Here is a 24,883-nt window from a genome sequence, read left to right as displayed (position 1 = left end):
GCCAGGTGCAGTGGTGCACACCATTAGTCCCAGCACTCGGGAGGCAGTAGCAGGTGATCTCTGAGTTCGAGACCAGCCTGGACTATAGTGAGTTCCAGGATAGACAGGCTACACAGAGAAATCCTGTCTTGAGGGGGGGGGGGGGGAATCAAAAACCTAAAAGTCAATGTGTTGTACTTATATAAAAATACAATTCGTTTTGAGTTGCTAGAAATAAATTATGAAGAATATTTATAGACACTACATGTTTCTAATGGTTTCCCTGGAATCTGCCACTTTTGCCTGGGAAAATATACATGGAATTTAATATTAAACTTCAAATTTATTCTTTTCTCACCCTGTGATTTTTTTAAGCAAAGGGCATTAAACAAGCTAATAATTAGGGGTGGTAGGATAAAAACTTTCTCAAGTCATGTTTCCATGTGGGAGCTTCATGAAAGAAGTATCTGGCATTAACTAGCCATGGTGTAACACATCTGTAATTCCAGCACTCAAGGAAGAAGCAGGGGATCTCATCTCAAGATCAGGCCAGCCTGGGCTACTCAATGAGACCCTGTCTCAAAAACTTAAAGAGAAAATTGTGTGGCATATCTCATTATAATAAAATATAAGAAAAATGGAAATCTGGTTTTATTTTGGGGTGTGTGTGTATGTTCTAGGGATTAAAACCAAAGCTTCATACATGCTAACTAAACATGCCTCAGGTTTGGCTTTGTAACTATAAGTGGTTGGCAACTGTTTCTTTAATAGTTATTGCAGGAGTAGGTCCAACATGAGTCCATATGTAGCCTTTCTCTGGTCTGGTGGGAACTGTAGGAAATGGTGACGACCTTGACTTGAAATACTCAGAAGGTGCATGGCAGACAAATTCCAGGTATTCCATCTTCCTCGGAAGATCTTCCTCTGGCCCTAAGAGGCAGCCAATGGAAAAGGGAAACAGTTTCAAACATGGGTATCATTTTTATGAAATGTTAGCTTTCTTAGACACCAAGAGGAAGCACTCAGAATGACCGACCTGACATTAGCCCTTGAAATGTCTTACTCTGAAGTCACATTCCACTATTTATTCTACCTCAACTCATTAAGGCATAGAGCATCCTCCCACAACAAAGTGACTCAGCTGAGAAAGGATCCTAATACCGAATATCTACAGTTTATGAAGTGCCTTTACTGTTCTAAGTACTTCATATCTCTCTATACTTTGACTCCTCATGGAGCACTATTTTTTCCTATTTTACATATAAGTACAACAAGGAAAGACAGATTAAGGACTGGCGAGGTTCCTCTATCAGCTGGCTAGGAAAGCCTGTAGTCTGTTCCAGAGCCAGTGCTCTGACCTTCCCACCATGTGACATCATGTAGGGCAGGGCAGAACCTCAAACTTGAGAGGAGCCCAGAAGGATTCAGAACATAGTGGCCTCTGCGGGTTCCGTACTTACGGGCACAAGATATGTTTGGTCATATAACAAGCCCGACATGAGTGAGAATAACAAGGGGGATATTAGTTGTCCTTGGAGTTCTCACTCACAGAAATGTCTTTCCCTTTGGGGTGCAAATGAATGTGTGCCCATTACAGAAAGAATGAAAAGTACAGAATAACAATGTATACTCAGATTAGCCAGTCATTTTTTGAGTCTGTCATGAATTATTTGTACTCTATCTTTTGAATGCCTTGAAATGATCAACAGAGTATAGTGTGCTATTTCAACCATCAACAATGATTTTTTTTTTAATTTTTTTTTTTTTAAGAATAGGATGTCATGTATGCTGTGTAGAGGGGCATATCCTGAGAATTCCTGAGAATTTATTGTTTTTAAGAAATAATTAGGAAAGTTCTTTTAGAAATTGTTTTTGAATAATTTTATAGGTAACCTATATAACCTATACTGTATAATTGTATAATTATTTTTATACAATTTAGGCCTGAGTCACACAAACAAATCTTATCCACACTATATTTTAGTGGGTACACATTGTTCTAGCCCATAGTAACAGATGACAATCAAATACTAACCACATAAAATGCCTATAATGCTCTCTACTTTTTTTTTTTTTTTTTTTTTTTTTCCGAGACAGGGTTTCTCTGTGTAGCTTTGTGCCTTTCCTGGAACTCACTTGGTAGCCCAGGCTGGCCTCGAACTCACAGAGATCCGCCTGCCTCTGCCTCCCAAGTGCTGGGATTAAAGGCGTGCGCCACCACCACCCGGCCTCTACTTTTTTGTACTTACTGACATTCATGCCTTTTTTTATTCTATTTAAACTGTGTTCTCAAGCCTCTAAATTCATATGCTGAAGGTCTATCTTTATATGTTATGTGCTGGAGATGGGACCATTAGACAGGTAACCAGGGTCAAATAAATCCAAAAGAGTGGGCCCCCTCAACTCTTGACAAAGAACTACAGGCAACTAAGGAATACTGAGAGTCAGAGAATTGGTCATGGTGTTTCCTCACAGCAACAGAACAGTAACTAAGACACACCCTACCAAGTGGTCAGCCCTGAAATCACAGGAATAAAGCAACATCAAATGGACTGAGCAGGTTGTATTTATGCAGTTAGGAATATACAATATATACAGCAATTAAATAACAATAAAAGAAGTAGATAACAATAAAAGAAGTAGAGCCATGAATTTGAGAAAGATTGGAGTGGGGTACCTGGAAGAACCAGAGGGAGGAAAGGAGAAAATAATATAATTGTATTTTAATTTAAAAAAAAGTGAAGGATTATGGGAGCCAGAGAGGTCAAGGAGACCACAAGAAAACCCACAGAATCAACTAACCTGGGCTCATGGGGGCTTATAGAGATGGAACCAACAACCAGGAAGCCTGCATGGGACTGACGTAGGCTCTCTACACATATGCTACAGTTGTGTAGCTTGCTCTTCTTGTGGGACTCCTTACAACGGGAGCAGGGCTGTCTCTGACTCTGTTTTCTGCTTTTGGGATTCTTTCCTCCTACTGGGTTGCCTCATCCAGCCTTAATAGGAGAGGAGGTGCCTCATCTTACTGCAACTTGCTATGTCACAGCTAGGTGATATGCATGGGAGGCCTGCCCTTTTCTAAAGAGAAAAGAGGAGGAGTGGATGTGGAAAGAGGGGGTTGGGGGAAAGACTGGGAAGAGAGGAGGGAGGGAGGGGAAACTGTGACTGGGCTGGTAAAAATTAATTAATTAATTAATTAATAATTTTTAAAAAGTGGATTCCTATCTGATAAGACAGATGCCCTTCAACCAGGGAGCCTGTACAGGACTATCCCTAGGCCCTCTACATATATGTGACAGTTGTGTAGCTTGGTCTTCTTGCAGGACTCCTAACAGTGGGAGCAGGGGCTGCCTCTGGCTTTTGGGACCCTACTCCTCCTACTGGGTTGCCTTGCTGAGCCTTAATGCATGGGGAGGTGCTTAGTCCTAGCACAACTTGATATGCCATGCTTGTCTGATACCCATGGGAGGCCTGCTCTTCTCTGAACAAAACTGGAGGGGTAGATTTGGGGGGGGGGGGCGACAGGGAGGAGGAGGAGGGAGAGCATGCAAATTAATTCATTAATTAAAACAAAAACAAAACTGAGAGAGGGTGACAGGCAGTGAACAACTAAGCTTGGATATGAAGGAGCCATAGCCTGGCAAGGTCAAGGGACAGAATTACACCCTCACGGTAGCGGTCGTAGAATTCTGTTTACAATGAAAACAAACAAGTGTGGCAAGATGTTTTATAAAACCAGGATTACATTTAAAAGTAAAATAGTCTTTCCTGGTACTGGGTGGGGAGGCTGGTGTCCTTCCAAGAGGTAATGGAGAGCTTTCAATGTGCACACACAGAAAAATGACCATGGGGGCGGGGGAGCCGCACATCAAAAAGGCAGCCACCTGCAAGCCAGGAATCAAGGCCTCACCCCAAAGCCATCTTCGCAGCGCCTTGCCGACTTCCACCCTTCAGAACAGCCTGCGGCATTTTGCTATGACAGCTCACAGACTAACGTTCTTCTACAAAGCACAGAAGAACTAAGTACATTTAAGAAGCCGTGCCGTTTAGTCAAGCTTACCTATGATATAGGATGCAGGATCAAACTGGTCTCTGGGGCTGGCAAGGGTAGGAATGAGCCAGGTCAGTGCTGCGCTCTTCTCACAGTACTGGTCCTGAATAAAACCCCTGATCTGAGCATAGTACGGCTTTCCATCTTGCTCATCAATCACAGAAACAACATCACCAATTTGGTAATACACTCCCTGGGGGAAACAGAAGATAATCTTGTATTTAAAACAGTAACAGATCACAGCCACAAACAAAACTTCACGCATCAGCAAGCAAATTTCAAAATAGGAAAAAAAAAAGGTCTGAGTACCAATGTTTTACATTATGCTGACATTTGTTTCACTTCTGAATGAAAAAATAATTACACAGATACACATTGACAATTTGCAACCATGGAAATATTTCTTTATATAAATTCTTTGATTTTTGTATCATGAAAGTACTGTCTCTGCTTTTAAAAGAAAGACTTCACTTTTAAGAATGATTTTGAATTCACAACAAACTCATGGAAGGCAGAGCTAGGGAATTTCCCCTAGTGTCCCTACCGGTCACATAAACAGCATCCTCCACTATCTGTATCCCTATTATCAGTGTGAAACACTTATGGCAACTGATGGACCTACACATCGCAACATGACTCAAACATCATAAATTAACCTTAATCTAGGTGCTATTTAATCTGTGGGTCTGGGACATGCATAACATGTATCTACTATGATCATATCATTGAGTAGTTTCACTGGCCTAAAAATCCTTTATACTATTCCTACTTTTTTTTTTTTAACCCAGTCATTAAGCTGTAGAAAGTTAAATGACTTATTGCTCAAGTCCACACAAGGCAGAAACTGCTAACTATACACCCACACTAAGTACGGCTTTCCTGTACGACCTTAGACACCAGCATTTGCTTGGTGAGACTAGACTCTACACATTGCCCTCCCTGACAACTGTCTCCTCCATGCCCTTTCTGTTTTATATCTTCCCAACAATATAATTATGATATATTCACTTCCTGTTCTACTTTATATCTAACTAATCTGTACAACTCCAGTATTGAATTCTCCCTATGCCTCCACTATTCATCCCAAGTACTCTTCCCTGGATCTTGAACTGGAAAAATGTCACCTTTGAATATCCATAATGGTTGATCTTTATGATATGCAGAATAACTTAAGTGGGTATAGTCCTCAACAGGTCATACATTCCTCAACTGTAGGAACAATGTGTGTTTTCCTCGAAACAAGGCTTATGCAGCAGCCAAAGCTGCTAAGATACATGAAGTTTAACCATAAAAAGATTCTGCATGAATACTTCCAGTAATTCAACTGCAACACAGGTTATCTGACAGACCAGGGATTTCTCCTAGTGGATGCTTGATCATGTGTCTGGGGTGACTCACCTCTGGGTCCCAATGAATGTGTACTGTTATTGCAGGCTACAGTCTACTACTTACTGGTCCACAGCTATCATCAGCTGGTCCTTCCCTGCCCCTATTACTCCAAGGTTCTAAGCTACTTATCAGATAAAGTTTATGTTTGCTATCTACTATGTTCACACATATAATTTTGCCCAAATTATAAAAGGTTGTATTTGTTTTGTCACAGGCACTCAGATCCATGCTGAATATGAATCACAAATATGAAACAGTGTGAAAATAAAGCTGCGATGCAAAGATAAGGTCTTCGTGAAGTTTCAGTGGCAAGCACTGCCCAGCCCATAAGTGTGTGCAACAGTCCCCCCTTATCTGCAGGGGAGATATGCTAATACCCTAGGAGATACTTGAAGCCTTGGATACAGCTACTTTAGGCATTCCAGATTTTCCTCCTGTATGTCCATACTCATGATACAGTCTAATTTATAATTTGGGTAAGAGATTAACAGCAGTAACTAGTAATAACTAGAACTAATAATAACTAGCAATAAAACAGAACAGCTGGAACTGCAGATAAGGGGAGACTACCATACAATACCTGACAAGCATCACTAAGACACGTTCTCTAAGTACTCTCCATTTGCTGGCAGAGGGAAAGGAGGTGAACGTGTGAGAACCACTGGACTGGGAATGGCCACACTAACTTCGTGCAGCCCTGACACTGCAGCACTCAGAAAGGTCACTTACTGTTTGCTTCCCACATGCCCACATTCTTGCCTGCCAGTCCTAGCGACGACCCCCATTCACCTCTCTCTCTCGAGTTTATTATTTCTAAGTTGTGTGTGTGTGTGTGTGTGTGTACATGTGCATATGAATGCAGGTGCCTGGAGTTGGAGCACAGTTGCTGTGGTTGGCTGGATGCAGGTGCTGGGAACTGAACTCAGGTCCTCTGAGAGAGCAGTATGTGCTCTTAACCACTGGCCCACCTCTTTGGTCCCTCCCTCTCATATGTTGGATATGGGGTCCAGCTCAGCTTAGAAGCTCACACCGATCTCTTGAACTTACCACCATGATGCTGGCTCTGCCATGAGAATTGTCCAGAATGCTGGCTATCTGCAACATTACTTAAATATTTTGCTGTATTTTGGTCTTACTATTTAATAAACATAGCAGTAGATAGCAATAGGAAAAGACTGATCCTTGCAATAACAAGTCCCACATGCTTTTCCATTAACACACACAGAAATCATTAGTACACTAAATTTTTATCTTCTAGACTTAACCTATACACTGTATGACCCGCTGTACACAAATCTGAAGCTGTGATGATGACCATTTGTACCATTCACTGATCTTGCTAAATGTTTAATGTGCATAATCTCAGGAAGTAATTAGTACTTACAATCTTTATTTTTCAGATAACCACCTGCCAAGGCAATGTAGCCAAGATCCGATTTCTGGGCTTAGGTTCTAGCACCAGACTGCCTTGCCCATGACTTACCAGCTACACTACCTTGGATAAGCTAATTAATCTCTTTGAGTCAATGTCTGTATCCATAAAATGAGGAAAACAGTACTCACCCCAGAGGAGACTGAATGAAACAAAACACTTGAAATGCTCAGCTCACTGCCTGATCCATAAGATGCATGCTTGTGTGTGCAAGCATTCAAGCACGTGTGCACACATACTCAACACACACCCAACTTTATCTTATGATTAACAATTAATGTATTATTAATTCTAGAAATAGAGGTGAAATTCTGGCCTATGACATACTTTTTTTTGGACTAAAATACCTGTGCACTAACAAAATAAATACACTCAGAGGTCTAACTATTTGAGTATCATGAGGTATTTGGTCCAGTTGGGTCAAGTATAAAGCACAGACTCACCACTGCCTCCTGCATGACAGTTCAGATCCCCAAACACCAAAGGAATGTAATGATTGCTGCCTATGCCAGGCCTGACAGCCTTCAAGGCATTTTCTAAGTTCTAACACCCCTCACTGAAGTCATGAGTATCTGCTTTGGCCCAAGGGAAGACCTTATTTTAATCAACAAAATCTTAGACATAAACTAAGAATACCCTTGTGCAGATTTTTGATTTTTGTGTATGGGCGTCCTGACTACATGTAAGTTTGTATACCATGTGTGCCTGGTGCCCAGGGAGGCCAGAAGGCGGCTTCGGATCCCCTGGAACTGGAATTGCTAATGGTTGTGAGCTGCCATGTAGGTGCTGGGAATTGAACCTGGTCCTCTGGAAGAGCAGCCAAGTGCTCTTAACTGTTCAGCCATCTCTCCAACCCAACCTTTAAAAACGTCTTTTTATTGAAAATAGATCCATCCAATACATCCCAACCACAGTTTCCCCTCCCTCCACTCCTCCCAGCTCCCCTACGCCTCACCTCTCCCCCAGATCCACTCCTCCTCCGTTTACCTTCAGAAAAGAGCAGACCTCCAAGAGACAACAACCAAACACCAAGCTAACAGCCCTACACAGACATAGAGGGCCTGGTGCCTCTACCTTTAAGGCAGTTCAGAATCACTGACCTGCTCTACCCACTAGATAGTGTGGTCAACGCCATCCATTCATTCATGTCCTTCTCACACACTGAGGCCTTCGCTTTGTACAGGATGACTCACTTTACACAGCACCACACTATACACTAGTGTTTTAAGAACAATTCCTTAGCATCTTCATATCATAGTCTCAAAGGCAACTTCCCTTCCCACCTGAGCTCTGGCTGATGTTTTACAACAGCTACCTGGAGGGAACTAAAGGGCAACTACATCTTCTGCACACACAGAGCAGCAGCGACATGCCAACCGGGCCACTATTTTAGCAGCACATTGTACAAAAGGCCAACTGCTCTTTCAGTAACTCCACAGCAGCTTACCTTGTAGAAGATTGATTCTGCAGTAATTATGGTAGAAACAGATTCAGGAGCTTTGATAGGCTGTAAGAAAACAAAAGGAAAAATATTTGTGTATGTATAGTATGCATGGGTATTTCCCCAACCATACGAGAACGGGGTTATTTGAGAAAAACAAAACATTGTTATTTGGTAACAAAAAATGCAGGAAAAATTTCTGATAGGTGTGATGGTGCATACATATAATCCCAGCACTTGGAAACCTGAGGCAAGAGGGTGGCAAGTTTCAAACCAGTCTGGGTTATACAGCAGGAGTGTATATGTACACACACACACACACACACACACACACCTACACGCATACACACACGCACAGGATAAAAAAGATTTCTTGAATGTTGATGTGAAGCAGTTGAATATTTCCAACTATACTTGGTACTAATCATTTAAAAGGTGCTGAAAAAGAAGAGGTAAAGTTTCTGAGTATGCTGCTAAGAGTTAACACAGAGGTTTTTCAGAGCTCTAGCAGACATTAACATTCCAAATACAGAAATACACTGGCTCTAAAAGTCTGAGCACGACAGGCTGGAAATTATAAAAAACGTACAGATGAATATAAAATGAAATTATTTATTTATTTATTTATTTATTTATTTATTTATTTTTGGTTTTCTTTGAGTAGTTTTGGTGCCTGTCCTGGATCTCACTCTGTAGACCGAGCTGGCCTCAAACTCACAGAGACCCGCCTGGCTCTGCCTCCCGAGTGCTGGATACCACCGCCTGGATAAAATGAAATAATGACCTCTCCCATGATTTTGTGCCATTCTTGAAAAATGAAAATGCAGAGAAATTAATAATGAAATAACTTGAGAAACAAGTTGAATACTTACAAAGAATATATACCTGTTATACAAATAAGTTAATGTTTTGACTACTCAAAAAAAAATCTTAGTTTAAGAAAGCTAAATTATAAAAATCTTCAACTATAAAAACCATTACTCAGATTAAGAGAAGAGTCACTGGTGGGGAGATGGCTCAATGCATAAAAGCATTTGCCATGCAAGCCTGACCACCTGAGGTGGGTACTGGAACCCACGGGGGAAGGAGGGAACCAGCTCCTGAAATCTGTTCTCCAATCTCCACATATGTGCCATGGCATGTGCACCTGCACTTATATGCAAACAATAAAAAATAAATTAGTAAAGAAAAGAAAAAAATCAGGCCTGGAGAGATGGCTCAGTGATTAAGAGCACTTGCTGCTCTTGCAGAGGACCTGAGTTCAGTCCCCAGCACTCCCATGGCAGCTCACATTACAAATGTCAGTACTTCCAGGACCAAGGGATCTGATGCCCTATGCTAGCCTGAGGGTACTTGGTATACACATGCAGGCAAAACACTCATACACAAAGACTAAAAATAAATATTTAAAGGAGAGTCTACAATCTGGGCCCCTCTGTTTCATAAAGAAGTATGTCTACCTTAGTAATGTGTTTACTAGTAAGTGAAGCATTTTTGTTCCAAAAGTAATACCAAACCAAGATTAAAAAAAAAAACAACCTACAATATCGTTCACTGTCTCATATGTACAAAAATAAAACAACACAATAAATGTATCTAGCATGAGACTTTAAACAATCTTCACATACATCAGGTTTAGAAAAAAATTTGGATTCATATTCACCAAGTTCATCATGAACCAATAGATACATTTTTCTGGGACTATCATAACAAATATGGTATTGATGAATTCTGTATTTGCTTAGCTCTTTAAAAGGCAGAAAAGTTTTCTTAGTTCACTATGCATCAAGAGCCATAAATGAAACCATTAGTGAACTAATTTAATCAATTTTTAAATTTAATCTTTCTTTCTTTGCAGAGAATGTGAGAAATTGAGATAAATTATACAGTATTTCTTAGACTCTCATATTGTATTTTCCAGATGAAAAAGTACAAGCTGGAAAAAACAGAGAAAGTGCTTTTCTAACGTTATGAATAGCAAGCTTCTTAAACAGAGTTCACCTTTTGGGGAACCTCACCTTCCCTCCAGAACATTGAGGAAGGGCTCCCAAAGGGTACACCTCCAAGAGGTATGCATTCAATGATGAATAGAGAAAGCAGCGGCAAGGCACACACGCACGCACGCACGCACGCACACAATGTCCTACAGTAAACACTCAGTCACAATCATCTTACGTTTTTTAATTTAAAAATATGCCTTCTCCCTTTTCCTTTAGTAGAAACTTTCTTTTCAGCAGCTGGAGCAGATTTGTATTTGGTATTTCTGAGCCGAGCAGACCTTCTGTGAATTTCTTGCTTACTCTGTTACATAATTTAGAGAAAAAGAAATTAAAACTGTAGAAAAGCCAATCTAATAATCTCACAAAGACCAGAGGATGCGCTTTGTTAAAATACTTGTAAAAAACTGAGGGCTAAGATGGGTAAACCTGGGCAGGGCCTCCCAAGAGGTGGCGCTGCTTACAAGGGGGAAGAGGACAGGAGTGGGTGGAGGCCAAGGCGGGAACTATTCGTTTGAGGCTATCTATCACACAGGAAAAATTCCTAATTTGCTGCACCCCACCCCACCCCATCCCAAAAGTTTCCCACACATAACAGAATTCCGATGCTGTCATTTTAAACGGCCTGATAATTTATTAACAACATAGTGACAAGGATGTAACAGGCAGGAGGCCCTCGGCCCACAACCCTGTGGCAGGCATATGGCACAGCTCTGCGGACACTGTGCGGGGGACCATTTCTGCAGCTTGTCATGCACCGTCCTGTCTACCGCACGAGGCTCTGCCCCCCGGGCGGGAGGGGCCGCGAGCTCACCTGCTTGCCACCCCCGCCCCCGTTGCTCTGCGGAGGGCCGGCCGAGGTGCTGGCGAAGGCGGCCGCGCCGAAGCCGCCGGCGACCCCGGCCCCGCCCGCCACCCCTGCGCCGCCGCCCCCGCCGCCCCGGCCCGTGCAGTGGTGACAGAGGATGTCGCCCTGTGGGCTCTTCTTCCACATGGAGGACGACGTGGTCTTGCACACGCTGCAGGTGGGCTTCAGGCCCAGCGGCATGGTGGCCGGCTCGGGCGGCCCCCGCGGGCGGAGCGACACGGGAATGGCGGTCGTCTGCACCGGCCGCCCCCGGGTCGGCCCGCCACCCCGGCGACTGGAAGAGCGGGACAGGCAAGGTCTGAGGTGCTGGGCCGCCCGCGCCGCTGCCCAGCGGCCGCCACTGCCCCCGGGGAGCGGGAAGCGGCCTTGGGCAGCCCGGGACCCAGCCCTGGTGCTGGGCCGCCCGCGGGGGACGCAGGCCCGAAACTCCGCCTGACCTCCCGGGAAAGCCAGCTCTGGCTACAGGATGGACCCCGGGGTGCCCGGGGCCGCGGGGAGACCAAAGCCCGACCTCCGCCCACCGGGGCTTCCGGCGGGGGCGGGGCTTCCGGCGGGGGCCGGGGCTCCCGGGGCGGGGCTCCCGGGGCGGGGCGGGGCTCCCGGGGCGGGGCGGGGCTCCCGGGGCGGGGCGGGGCTCCCGGGGCGGGGCGGGGCTCCCGGGGCGGGGCGGGGTCTGGGAAGCCCGGGGAGCCGACCCGCCAGAAGTGGCGCTGCCTGTCACTCACTCTGAGATTTCCTGTTAAAGGTGAATTTCAAATGAACAAACAACTAACTTCTTAGTGAGAGTAACCCATATGCTAATTGTTATCTGAGATCCACATTTACCTGTGTATCCTGTGCTTTTTTTTATTCTCTAAATTAAGCTGTTTAATCAGGAGCCTTTTACACTCTTAGAATTTTTTTTTTTTTTTTTTTTTTTTTTACTTTGGAGGCTAGGGAAGTGCCTAGATAGGCAGATTTCTTCTGGAGCAAGCTTGTGGGCCTGAGTTTGATCCCCATTACCCACGGAAAAAAGCTAGGTGTGTTAGGGCTGGAGAAATGACTAAGACTAGAGCCAGCCAGTATTAAGCACCTACTCGATCTGTGAAACTTAACATGATCACTTCACGTACTTAGCTTTCGAATACAGTGCTCTCAAACCCCCAAAAGAATTGAGGGTCTAAGGAATTCCCGTATTAAGAACATTCAAACAGGAAGGGGCAGAAATACCGACTTGGATTCGTGAGATTAACTTGTGAGTGACTTATTTTACTTGGGCCAATGTAGTAGCTGTTCACTGAATATTGTATGTGAGGGGTCTATGAGTTAGTAGGTCAGTTGGATTAGAAATTAGCAATGTACAGAAGTACTATCAATTTTTCTCATAAGTTACAATACTATAATTAAAAATTATTACAGTTTTGTATGACACAGTCAGGTCCAGAGCTGGGACATTTGTATCTTCTATGGCTTAGCATAGGCTTTACTTACATATTTGCATAATGAACAAGCAACATATCACACCTTCCTAACATTTAAAATAATGTACACTAGCATAAATGTTTCCAAGACCATTACTGGAGATAGCATTGAATACGGCTTTAATTAGGAGTAATTGCTGTAATAATTTATATTATATCTTTTTTTTTCTGTGAGCTTTGGTTTGAAGAACTGGACACATAAATCTGGATTTGAATCATTGCAAAACTTAGCAATTCCCTGGGAGAGTCGTTAGCAAAACCAGATATAATATGCCCTTCAGCTGGAAAAGAGACTTTGAGAGAATAAGCCTGAACACTGGCTATGATTGTGGAAGTCTAAAGTTCCCTGGGAAATGAGCCCAAAGAATGAGGGAAGTCATTGGTACTGGCTTCAGGTAAATAAAGTTTTTACTGAGTTGACTGACTGCATTTTTGGTGGTGTTTTGTTGTTTTGTGTGTGGTGTATGTATACATGTTCATATGTGTATGAACACACATACGTGTGTGCACATATGAGCACATGTGTGGAGGCTAGAGGTTGACATGGGGCGGGCGGGGGGTGGGGGTGGGGGTGGGGGGAGGGGCTTCCTCAATTACTTTCCACCTTTTTACTTATTTATTTTGACAGTTTTTTTTTTCCCCCAGCAGTTTCTTTTTTGGCCTTTTAAAAAGAAAAAGGAAAGGGTTTTGATTTCTTTGAGGGTTCACAGTTCTCAGAAGAGATCTAGTTTTAGAACTCATGTAATCAGGGGACATTTTCAGTAAACAAATGCCCTATGGCAGACACAGTGTTTCAACATCATTGCAGTGCATTGGAATCTTCATCCTTAGCTATGGTCCATCATATAAAACAAGGGAAAGAATAGAATGTGGAGAGGAATGATGAGTCCCTAGTTCCCCCTTTTTACTTTAGCAAAATATGTTTGTTTGTTATTTGTTTTTGTTTTTTCGAGACAGGGTTTCTCTCTGTGTAGCTTTGGAGCCTGTCCTGGAACTCAATCTGTAGACCAGGCTGGCTTCGAACTCACAGAGATCTGCCTGCCTCTGCCTCCCGAGTGCTGGGATTAAAGGCGTGCACCACCACCGCCTGGCAAATTATTTTTTTGGGGGGGGTTTAATAGTTTAAATTTTTCTTTTATTTTTTATTTTTATTTTTTTATTTTAATTAATTAATTAATTTTCTATTATCAGCTTGATACAGTATAAATTCTTATCTTAATAGTCTTTCCCAGAACTTGGGGCTTACCATTTAGCCTAGACTGGCGTAACCAGCAAGCCCCAGGAACCCTCCTGTCCAAGTTACTCCAGGTCCTAGTTGCCATGTCTGGCCTTTTATGTGGATGCTGGGAGTTCAGATTCAAGCCCTCAACTTTCATGGCAAGAGCTTTCCTGACTGAGTCATTTCCCCAGCCTGTTTTTTGGGGAGTTTGGGGGTAGGGTGGGAGACAGGATCTCACTCTATCCTGGGCTGTCCAGACTGGCCTCAAGCTTGCAGAGATTCCATCACAGCCTCCTAAGTACTGAGATCACAGGTGTGAGCCACCTCATCTAACACAGTGTGTCATTGTGGCTTTGACTTTATTTATTTATTTATTTATTTATTTATTTATTTATTTATTTATTTATTTATTTTGGTTTTTCGAGACAGGGTTTTTCTGTGTAGATTTGCGCCTTTTCCTGGAACTCACTTGGTAGCCCAGGCTGGCCTCGAACTCACAGAGATCCACCTGGCTCTGCCTCCCGAGTGCTGGGATTAAAGGCGTGCGCCACCACCGCCCGGCTGCGGCTTTGACTTTAAAAGGGGACGTGCGTTCTTGTGTTTTCTCAGAAACTAGTGGTAAGACTTCAGATACCAATATGATTTGGAGACACGAGGTTTATGCTAAGCATTGAGAGATGACTCCAGTGTGGAATTTTAGAAAGTCCTTGGAGTAAATGGTACAGTGGTTCTAATAGTAGATAAAAGGATGGTGCTCTGCAGAGGACGTAGAAGGTCTGTGGCCTGCTGGTAGATTACCCAGGGGCTCAGCAGGAGGTTGGAGTTTTAATTCTGTGGTTTATTTCCCACTACTCACACCTAATTTTATAGACAGTCACTTTTGTTTTTCTATTTATTCTTCTCTCACACAACACATCCTGACCACTGCCTCCCCTTCCTCCCCTCCTCCCAATTCCTGTCCCACCTCCCCTCTCCCCCAGATCAACTGCTCCTCCATTCTCCTTCAGAAAAGACCAGGCCTCCCAGAGATATCAACTGAACAAAGCATAACAAGTTACAATAAGACTAGATATAAATCCTCATGTCAAGCTGGATGAGGCAACCCAGTAGGAGGAAAAGGGTCCCAAGAGTAGGCAAAAGAGACAGAGACACCCCCATTCCCACTGTTAGGAGTCCTACAGAAATCCCAAGCTAAAGAACCGCAACAAATACGCAAAACCCATGCAGGCTCCGTGAGTGCAAAAAGGAAATCCAGTTAACATGACTGGATTTTGGCCAGCGTTGTTTCAAATTTCTAGAGTCTGACCTTGGGCAGTTTATTTTAGCCATATTTAAGTACAGCACAATTTTAGGAAAACCTCTCTCTCTCCCCCCCTCTCTTTCTCCCTCCTTCCCTCTTAGTTCAGTTAGTGCTGTTCATATGTGCAAGGGTGTATGAGCAACCTACCAATGAGTATACCTCCAAAGAAAAATGTCCTCCTTTCTCAGCAGCTGTCAACTGCCAATAATTCCTCAGCTAGGAGTGGGCTCATGGGCCCCTCTCCTGTCTATGCTGGAATGTTGACTGGCTTGATCTTGAGCAAGTAACCATAGCTCCTGTGAGTTCATGACTGCAACAACCATGTCACATCCAGGAGATCACATTTCACAGCCCTCTTTCTCATCCTTTGGCCTTCATATTCTTTCTGCCTTCTCTTTTTTATGTTCTCTAAGCCTTAGTCTGAGAGATTTTATATATATATATATATATATAAAACATGTGTATATATAATAAAACATATGTATATAAACATATATACATATATATATATATATATATATATATATATATAGCCTTGTTTAGGTTTTAACACTCATTGTCACTTATTTTCATCATGTTAACTAGTCATGAGTCTCTGCATTGACTGCTGCTCTCTGCAAAAAGAAGCTTCTCTGACCAAGGTTGAGAATGGCACAAACCTATGTGTACACATAAATATTTATAAGGCAGTTTGACAACATGACTTTAAGCAAAACAACAATAGTAGGTCTCCTTTGATGGTCTTGCATATGGCTCTTGGTATTTAGACTGTGACAATTATTCACCATTCACAATTGCTGTCAACATAGCTGGTCATGGAAGTGAACTTTTTTTTTTTTTAAATACCTTTTCTATTGTTTCATGTTTTTCTTTGTCAACACACACATGCATTGTTTTCCTTTGGAAACAATGGAAAGAGTTGCTGGGGAGATAGTCCAGTCAGTACAGTGCTGGCTGCACAAACAGGGGCCTGAGTTCTACCCTAGGATCCACGGGAAGTTGGGTGTTCCGGTGCATGCTTGTAATCCCAGTGCAGTGCAGGTGGAGATGGGAGGATCCCTGGGGCTCACTGACCAGCCAGCCTGGCTAATTCAGTGAGCCCCAGATCCCACAGAGAGACCCTGTCTCACCAATAAGGGGAGCAGCTCCTGAGGAATGAAACCAGAAGTTAACCTCTGGTCCCCAAATGTGAGTGTACACTTATGAACACACACACACACACACACACACACACACACACACACACACACACAATGCATGCTTGTGCATTTGTTCCCATAACACAAACATGCACCACGTACATACAAACACGCATACATACCTTCACATGTGCACATACACAACAATAAGAGAAAAGTGAAAGTATCAAATGGAAAAAAATATTTTTCACCCTCAAATCTTCTCCCACCAGGAGGCAGGGTTCACCATGGACAATGTCTCATTCAGGGGTTGGCAGTGGTACCTCCTTTCTGAGCTGTTCCTTTATAGTGGGTGGTAAGTTTCTTTGCATGCTGATAGGCCTCTCCACCGATGCAGTAATGCAAATCAGACCAAATTAGGCAAAGGCCCGGTTTAATGGGTAAAGCATTCCTGGGTGATTCCTGGCCCCACAGAGAGGAGATGGGGATGAGAGACCAGAAGAACCTCGTGTCTGTTTTCTGGGATGCAGCTTAGATACCCTGTGGGAGTGGTCTTGAGCCTCTCTGGGGGAGGAGCTGTGTTTGGCGGGCTTTGAAGGGCTGGGTTTGGGGAAGTTGAGGTGAATTTTCCACCAGAACATTCCAGACTCTTTGGGTATAGAGATGCTAGGGTGCCAGGGGTTGAGGTGGAGCTCCCACCCAAACAGTGAGGATGCTATTGCCCAGCTTAATACCATCAGTGACTGCGTGGCACACAGAGCTAACTCAACAAGTAGCTTCCTCACGCAGCAACTACTCCTCTGCAGATACCTTAGAGCAGTGGTTCTCTACCTGTTGGTTGTGACCTTTGGAGATCCGGGGAACTTTTCACAGGGGTCGCCTAAGACCATTGGAAAACACAGATATTTACATGACAATTCGTAACGGTAGCAAAATGACAGTTATGAAGTAGCAGCAAAAATAATTTTACGGTTGGGGGTCAGCATACCATGAGGAACTGTGTTAAAGGGTCTCGGCATTGGGAAGGTTGAGAACCACTGCCCCAGAGTATAGCAGCATTTGCTGCAAGGACCGATAGAAATTGGTAAGCAAAGAAGATGTTGGGGATCAAGAGCTGGGAGAAGGAAGCAACACCATATGAAGGCTCTTACCTAGCCCTCTCCTCCCTCAGGGAGACTTCAGGAAGACTGTGAGCCACAGGGGCCAAGGCTCCTTGAGGTGTCACGGGGAGGTATCTCAGACAAACACAAGTCTTAATCCATTTGTGCTGCTGTAACAAATTACTGGAGACGTTGTTTATGAGGAACAGACATTTTTCACAGCTCTGGTTGCTGAGTCCCATTCCCCAGGGTTTCATCCTCCTTGACTATTCTCATCTAAACGGTCCACCTTTTAAAAATGTTATTTTTTCTTTAAATATATTTTTAATTAAAATACAGTTATATCACCTCTCCCTTCCATTTCTTCCCTCCAGCCCCTCCCAAGTACCCTCCTGACTCCCTCCCAGATTGATGGCATCTTCTTCTTTGATTGTTACATATAAATTGCATATGTAACAATGAATAATGCATACATATATGCACAAACATATAAACTCAACCTGCTGAGTCTGTTTCTGTTGTTTATATCTGTACAATTTCAGGGCTGACCAGTTTGTATTCGATAAACAATTGGGGGGCTCATCCCTGGAAAGTCTAATTCTCTCTCTCTCAGTAGTCATTAGTTGCCTATAGATATTTGTCCGGGGCTGGACTCCATGAGATCTCCCCCTTTTCACATTAACATGGATATTGACATTGCTATTGTTTAGGTCTTGTTTATGCAGGCATTTCTAGGAGACACAGTGTCACATCAGACTTCCTGGCCCTCTGGCTCTTACAATCTTTCCCCTCTTCCATGAAGAGTACACCATGTACCCTGTCTCCCTGTACACAGGGAAGAATATATCTTTTCTGTATTTCTTTCCCTTCCTCACTCTCTATACACAGTAAACAGGCACTAAGTTTAGTGAATGAGTTAAAAAAAAAAAAAAAAAAAAAAAAACTCCAAAGAGGACAAGTTTCCCCTCCTTCCCTACAAATCCTAGAGAAGGACTCTCGGTAGCTGCTCACCTGATCAAGTGTCTTCTCTCACCAAACAGCCTGATCCAGGAAAGTGATGGACAGCTTCCTCATGGATGGAGCCTCTTGCTCCATGACATGGAGTTGGCTTGAATACCCGAGTATAGGTCTCCTTGAGACCCAACAGAGAGTGCATTGGCTAGCATGAGGAGCAATAGAGTGGGCTTGACTTAGAAGTCCTCTTCCTGGTAGGAAGGTTCCACCCACCCCAACCTCCAACTGCCGTTCTCTTAACTGTCACCCAGAGCCTTGCTTCCCAGTCTTCCCACCACCTGGCTGTTCTTTGGGTGGCTGCTGCCTCAGGAGTCAGGAGAGCTTTGTGAGGACCAGGTGAAAACCTCGTTTGTGTTTCAGGGACCAACCAAACAGAGTTCCTTGAGGAAAGCTCAATGCTTTGGGGTTTTGGTTGCTCTTGTCTTTGAGTGCTTTGAAAAATCTTGCTGTCTCTCCTGATTTTTAGGACACTATAGACATCAACTTGGTTATTTGAGCATCTTCCAGTGACCTTCAGCTTTACATGAAGATTGCTTTCTCAGAGGAGCTCCAGACTATCATAGAGGGAAATATTTCTTTTTGTCTTCAAAATGTAAATATATTATTATTGTTATTATTATTTGGAATAAATGGCCACTGTAAAATCTCATTCAAGTCAAGTTCATTCCCAACTCAGTTGTATCAGAATAATGATCAGTCCTATTTGTAGTATTTCTTTCCAGAGAGGCGATAAAATAGTAATTCAATCTTCCTAAATACTATTCTCAAATTTTGCTTTCTAAGTTCAAAACTATATGATAGTGAACTTCACATTGGTGCATGTATATGCATATGTTTTTGTGTGTGTACCAAAATTAATTTAACTACTTCCCTGCTGGTAGATAATGGGCTGTTGGAAATTTTTGCCAGTTATAATGAATGATATACTGAATCCTCTTTAACATGCACCTTTGCCTTCATATGTTTCTGGAATAAATTACTCCAACTATAACTGTTGGGTCTAAAGTGCTACACATTTGGAATTCTGGTAGATATCACTAAATTTTCTCAAAACTGAAAACTTTATATTGCTATGAGATGCTGTCCCTCAAGTGTGATAATCTGCTATACATAGTTGACTTAATGCTTAGGACCCATGATTGTTTTAGAGAAACAAAAATACTTTAAGTTTGCTTAAAATTAAGAAAAACTTATGGACATAATAATGGATAACATAATAAATCCATACTGGGTTATATCAATATTTCTAGCAATAACAAGAAAAAGATCATTTTTAAATAAGAATAAATTTATTTAAGTTTATAATTATTTATATTAAATATATTTACAGTTTTGTGGAAGAGGGAGCTCTGTAGAAGAAATGTGTAGGTTTATGTGAGTCATAATGTGCCTCTGGATTATTTATTTCTTTATAGCCTTATGATCATGAGAATCATCTTTTTAATCTTTGAATGTATTTTATGTAAAAAAAAGACATTTCACTACTGCCTTTATTTACAGTTTTTTGGTTGTTTTGTGAGGTGTTATCTCCTAGGCTAAGTGGCTATTTAGATTTTTTATGAATTGGTTGTTTGTTTTCATTTCTCATCTTCATTGGGTTGCCAATATTTCCCTTTCTGCAGTGTAATGAACAATGAAAGTATTTACCATTTTTTTCATATCAGATTTGTAGGACTTTTTTGTAGTAACATCGGAAATGTTCTGTACCTCCAATCTGTCAAGCACTTCTTTTTTTATGGTATTATTCTTATAAATGCTTATCTAAATAGTCCTTGTATTTGCAAATAGAGCATCTATTTTCAGTTCACCTATTTATTAGTTACTTTTCTATTTCTGTGACAAAATACCATAACCAAGGCAACTTAGAAAGAGTTCAGTTGAGATTATGGTTTCAGGGGGTTAGAGCCCATGGTAGTGGAGCAAAGGCATGGTGATAGACAGATGGAGCAGCAGCTGAGAGCTCACATCCTGATCCACAGAGAGAGAACACAGGGAATGGCAAGAGTCTTTTGAAGCCTCAAAGCCCACTTACAATGACACACTTCCCTTACAGTCCACAACTCTTAATCCTTCCCAAACAGTTCCACCACCAAGGGACCAAGTATTCAAACATATGAGCCTATGGGGGAGCATCCTCATTCAAACTGCCATAACCTACAATAAATCTTTGAATGACACATAAAATAACTATTAAACTATTTTTGTTTCCAAGTGCATAACTAATTATTCCAGCACCAGAGGACATAATTTGAAGTTTCACCTTTATCAACTATTAAAATCTCATATATACATCAATCTGTTCCTTGAATCTCTTCCATCCCATGGATTCATTTATTTATTGCTACGCTGGCACTATAGTTTTAATTATATAGCTTTATATCATATATATCTGATAGACATATGTATATATACATTTTGATTTCTGCTAAAGTAAATCACTACTGCATCTCTTATAGTCCTCTTTCAAATTTGCTCTTGATTTTTCTCATATATTTACACTGATGAACTTTACTGTTACTAGAAAATCCTACTGAGTCTTGTAAACTTCAGAGATTAATTGGAGGAAAAAGGACATCTTTATTAAATGGCATCTGCTTCTCCAGGAACCTGCAAGTTTTTTGGACTTCCTGTTTACACCATTCTAGCTTGGCCATCTTAGTCTGCTTTTCTTGCTCTATCATGTCCCTTGTGAGACAGGATGCAGGCAGCAGTAGAGGGGACTTGCTTGACTCTTCCAATTTAGCTGGATGTGGTAGTGTATGCCTTTAATCCCAGTACTTGGGAAGCAGAGGCAAGTGGATCTCTGAGTTCAGTGCCAGCCTGGTCTACAAAGTGAGTTCCAGGATGGCCAGGGCTACACAAAGAAACTCTGCCTCAAAAAATAGCAGTTGCAGCAGCAGCCACAACAACAACAACAACAACAAAACAAAACAAAAAATGAAAGAAAGGAAGAAAAGAATCTTCACACGTGCCATGAGATTAATGGGAGAGTCCGCCTTTGCCTTGGTTCACCATCTCGTGGTTTCCTGAGACTTGGCATTTTGGTTTCCGAGCACAGCAGCCACATCCAACTTCCTCAGCCACCATTTCTGGTTTCTGCTTTCATACTGGTTTCCTCTGCTCCTTCTCTACACTGGAGGTAGAGGTGTCTTTGGATCCCCGGTTCCCTTGCTTGTAAACCTCAGTGGTTGCCCACTGCATTAGTTTTCTCTTACAGCGGATCCAACTTGTGCAGACTTAGTGCCACAAAACATAGCAAACACACAATCTCTCAGTTCTGCGTCAGAAGTTCCGTATCAGATTCATTGGATTACAACCAAGGTGCCAACATGGCTGGGTTCTTTTCTTTTCCTCCTTTTTCAGCTTCTACAGGCCACCTACTCTTTGCTCCAAGCTGCTTCTGGAATCATCTCCATATCATCTGTACCATTTTGACTTTCATTTACCTTTCTCAGCCTGTCCTTTCTGTCTTCCTCTCTTCTAAGTATGATCATAAAACAAACAACTTACATAAAGGTTGGGATTTGATTGAACCTGGAACCATCTTATCTCAGTGTCCTCGTGTGCATCTGCAGTATTTCTTTTAACAAGCTAACATTTCCAGGGTCCCTGGAGAGGGATGTAGAATCATTGGGGCCTATAAGTCTCTAACATTATTGATGTCATTGAGAAACCGATGCTAGTGTTAAATTATTCCACCCTCAAGTGACAAAATCCCACAAACCCATTGTTTAGTCTCAGTACACTATCAACTTCCCTATTCTGGAATATGAGCACCTTCAATTTCTGGAACCTGTCTTGCATGCTTCCTCTGGTCCTGGTCCAGGCTGACTGCTCTATCTGGGAAAACCTTTCTCCACCTCTTTATTTCACCAAGTCCTGTAATCCTCCCAGCCTTTCCATAGGCTTCACTTTCCCTGGGAGTCTCTGAAAATCTGTTCTACTCCCAGCCTTTTCCTCTGGATACCATGTAGTATCTCACACCCTCCCATGTTCCTGACTTGCTTATATTGCCTTAATATCCTTGTTCATCTGAATATCTTCTTCCCCCAGTGTAAGAAGCAATTGAAGACAGAAGCAATGGTAGAATCTCCACATGCCCCTTTAACTCCTTACTGAATGAATTAAAACATTGATTCTGTAATAGAAGGCAAATTATTTTTCTCTACCACGGTGGTTCTCAACCTTCCTAATGCTTCGACCCTTTAATACAGGTCCTTGTGTTATGATGACTCCCAAATCATAAAATTATTTTCATTGCTATTTCATAACTGTAATTTTGATACTGTTACAAATCATAATGTAAATGTTTTTTAGAGATAGAGGGTTTTTGTTTTTGTTTTTGTTTTTTTTCCGGAGCTGAGGACTGAACCCATGGCCTGCGCATGCTAGGCAAGCGCTCTACTGCTGAGCTAAATCCTCAACCCCTGGAGATAGAGGTTTGCTGAGAGGTGGCGACCCACATGTTGAGAACTGCTGCTCAACAGGATCCATCTTACAAGTATTTGCCCATTCATTTAGAAAATATTTATTATGCATTAATGTGAAATGCATGAATCCACAGTCATTAAAAATAGGAAATGATCATTTGAAAGTAATGAGAATACTAAGGAAATGGGGGTGTGGTCATGAGGACATGAATGACAGGTCTTCTCTTCCAGGAAAATAGACTTGGAGGTCAGTGAGCCAATCAACTTTAGTTCTGGAGATCATCAACACCTGGTTCAGAAAGCAGCAATTAAAAGTGGCCACTCTAAAATGGATCAGCCCTTCACATATTCATCCAGAAACACACCACAGGAAGCCATAAAGTACCCACGTTCCAAGCAAAGAGATACGGCAAATGCCTATGCAGTACAAATTTCAGATGATGTTATCTCAGAGGAGACCATCACAAGTCCGCCCGGTCCCTTCGAAAGCATGTCTGTCCGTAAAGGTAAGAGTAGAGAGTACTTGAGCTTGGAAAGAAGCAATGTTTTCTTAAAATATTTCCATGGTGTATACTGCCAGGAAGAATGGATTCTTTTTTATTTAGCTCTTCTGCCCTTTCTTACTATGAAGTGTGTCAAAGGCTGTTGTCATAGACTGCCATGATGTTGTCCAGGAGACTCAGAGATCCATAATAAACATATGACAAACAACATTCGGATGTTTTTAGGAAGTGTGAGTTAACTATTGATTATTAAATGTTTTGCCTACATACAACATGATCACATAATATTGGCTGAAGTCTTTAAACATTAATTCAATATCCTATATATTTATTCTGGAATAAACCAGAAATAGATTCATTGAGGAATGACAGAAATTTTTTAAATTGTGACATAAATAAATGAGAACTTTTTTCTCATAAAATACGATGTTGAAGGGTAGGTACCTAAGGCCAGTGCCATGGTTCCCCATGTCCCCAAGCCTTTTTGGGGTCTGGATAGCTTGCAGGTGGACTCTGAACTTTGACTCCCAGTGATGCCTCTCCATGCATGGTTCCCTCTGCCATAGCCTGGAAAGAGGCCTTTGGGAGCTCTAGCCTTTCAAGGTGGAAAGGGAGAAGGCCAAAGAAAGACCAAGGGCCAAGGGATGACAAAGTTTCTGGCCGCTCCAAGAAGTCCCTTCCATGAGAGGAGACCTAAGAGCTCTCTAAGCTGGACCTTTCTAGAGGCTTCCCCAGAACCACATCCCTGCAAGAGCCTTCATCCACCTATAGTTGATCCCATCAGAAGCACATGACAGCTCTGTCTGTATTTTCTTTGTTGGGCTGATTATCATATTTCACAAGATCTGGATCATAGCATAAGAAGCCAGGGCAGATGCATGACTAACCAGTCAACTGCCTAGATGCCAAGACCTTCACAGTGCCATGTAAGAGCAGGAGTTCTGCAATTAGTCTTTACAGCTCTCTGAATGAAGATGTTACAGTGTCATGTTGGAGATGTGGAAGCCATATTTAAAGAGGTAAAACCGAAATATATATATATTTATATGTATATAAATATATTTATATATATTTATATATATTTATATATTTATAAATATATATATTTATATATATATGAGAAGCCCCCTCGCCAAAGTTAATGATTTACAGCAGTGTCTTCTGGAGACAGGTGAGCCTTTCTCTGCTTTCACAGGTTACACAGTATATCAGATGAAAGTGTCATGGAGAGAAGAAAATTATCAGGGTAGTGAGGGAAGAGTTATGGAAGGAAGACCTGTAATTCTTGAAGGCATCTCTATGAAAATACAATTTAAAATTCATTAAGTTCACCCATTTTAAGTGTACAATGTTTTCAGTACTTTTACAGATTTGCACCCAGCACCATCATCAATTTGGGATCATATTCAATTCACTTCCAAATGAAATCCATCAGGAGTTCCACCCACCTTCCTTGGCCTTGCCAGAGGAATCTACTCTGTAACCCTATGGATCTGCCTACTAAGGCCATTCATACAAGCAGGAGCACAAAGCATATGCTCTTTTGGATATCTCTTCC

At 42.1% G+C, this 24,883-nt stretch overlaps 2 protein-coding genes across 2 annotated transcripts in view; one reads left to right on the top strand and one right to left on the bottom strand.

Annotated features, from left to right (window-relative positions):
* Positions 1-608: 608 nt before the first annotated feature.
* Gatad1 (GATA zinc finger domain containing 1) lies at positions 609-11,680 on the bottom strand. The gene is made up of 5 exons (XM_059256492.1): positions 11,107-11,680; positions 10,471-10,596; positions 8,302-8,361; positions 4,043-4,226; positions 609-909 (listed from the first exon to the last, which is right to left on the bottom strand). Exons 1-5 carry the CDS (start codon positions 11,338-11,340, stop codon positions 719-721), a joined length of 795 nt encoding a protein of 264 aa, XP_059112475.1. The 5' UTR covers positions 11,341-11,680; the 3' UTR covers positions 609-718.
* A 6,915-nt stretch (positions 11,681-18,595) lies between these two features.
* Positions 18,596-24,883, top strand: part of LOC131906645 (protein lifeguard 2-like) — a 34,778-nt gene continuing 28,490 nt past the window's right edge. The window contains exons 1-3 of the mRNA XM_059257329.1: positions 18,596-18,728; positions 18,859-18,984; positions 23,054-23,328. Of these exons, the coding sequence (XP_059113312.1) occupies positions 18,983-18,984; positions 23,054-23,328 (277 nt within the window). The 5' untranslated portion in view covers positions 18,596-18,728; positions 18,859-18,982. The remainder of the gene's footprint in view (positions 18,729-18,858; positions 18,985-23,053; positions 23,329-24,883) is intronic.

Source organism: Peromyscus eremicus, chromosome 3, assembly GCF_949786415.1.
Source record: "Peromyscus eremicus chromosome 3, PerEre_H2_v1, whole genome shotgun sequence".
NCBI classification, from domain to species: Eukaryota; Metazoa; Chordata; class Mammalia; order Rodentia; family Cricetidae; genus Peromyscus; species Peromyscus eremicus.
Note: the sequence above shows the minus strand (reverse complement) of the source record. Positions and strands in the feature narration are given on the sequence as shown.

What these genes read in the sequence shown, in the direction of transcription:
- Gatad1 (XM_059256492.1), bottom strand. Translation starts at nt 11,340, where the DNA reads ATGCCGCTGGGCCTGAAGCCCACCTGCAGCGTGTGCAAGACCACGTCG. An exon ending in ATATTTTTAAATTAAAAAAC is followed by an intron (nt 8,362 to 10,470) that starts GTAAGATGATTG and finishes GTTTTCTTACAG; the next exon opens with CCTATCAAAGCTCCTGAATC. An exon ending in CAGAATCAATCTTCTACAAG is followed by an intron (nt 4,227 to 8,301) that starts GTAAGCTGCTGT and finishes TGTTTCCCCCAG; the next exon opens with GGAGTGTATTACCAAATTGG.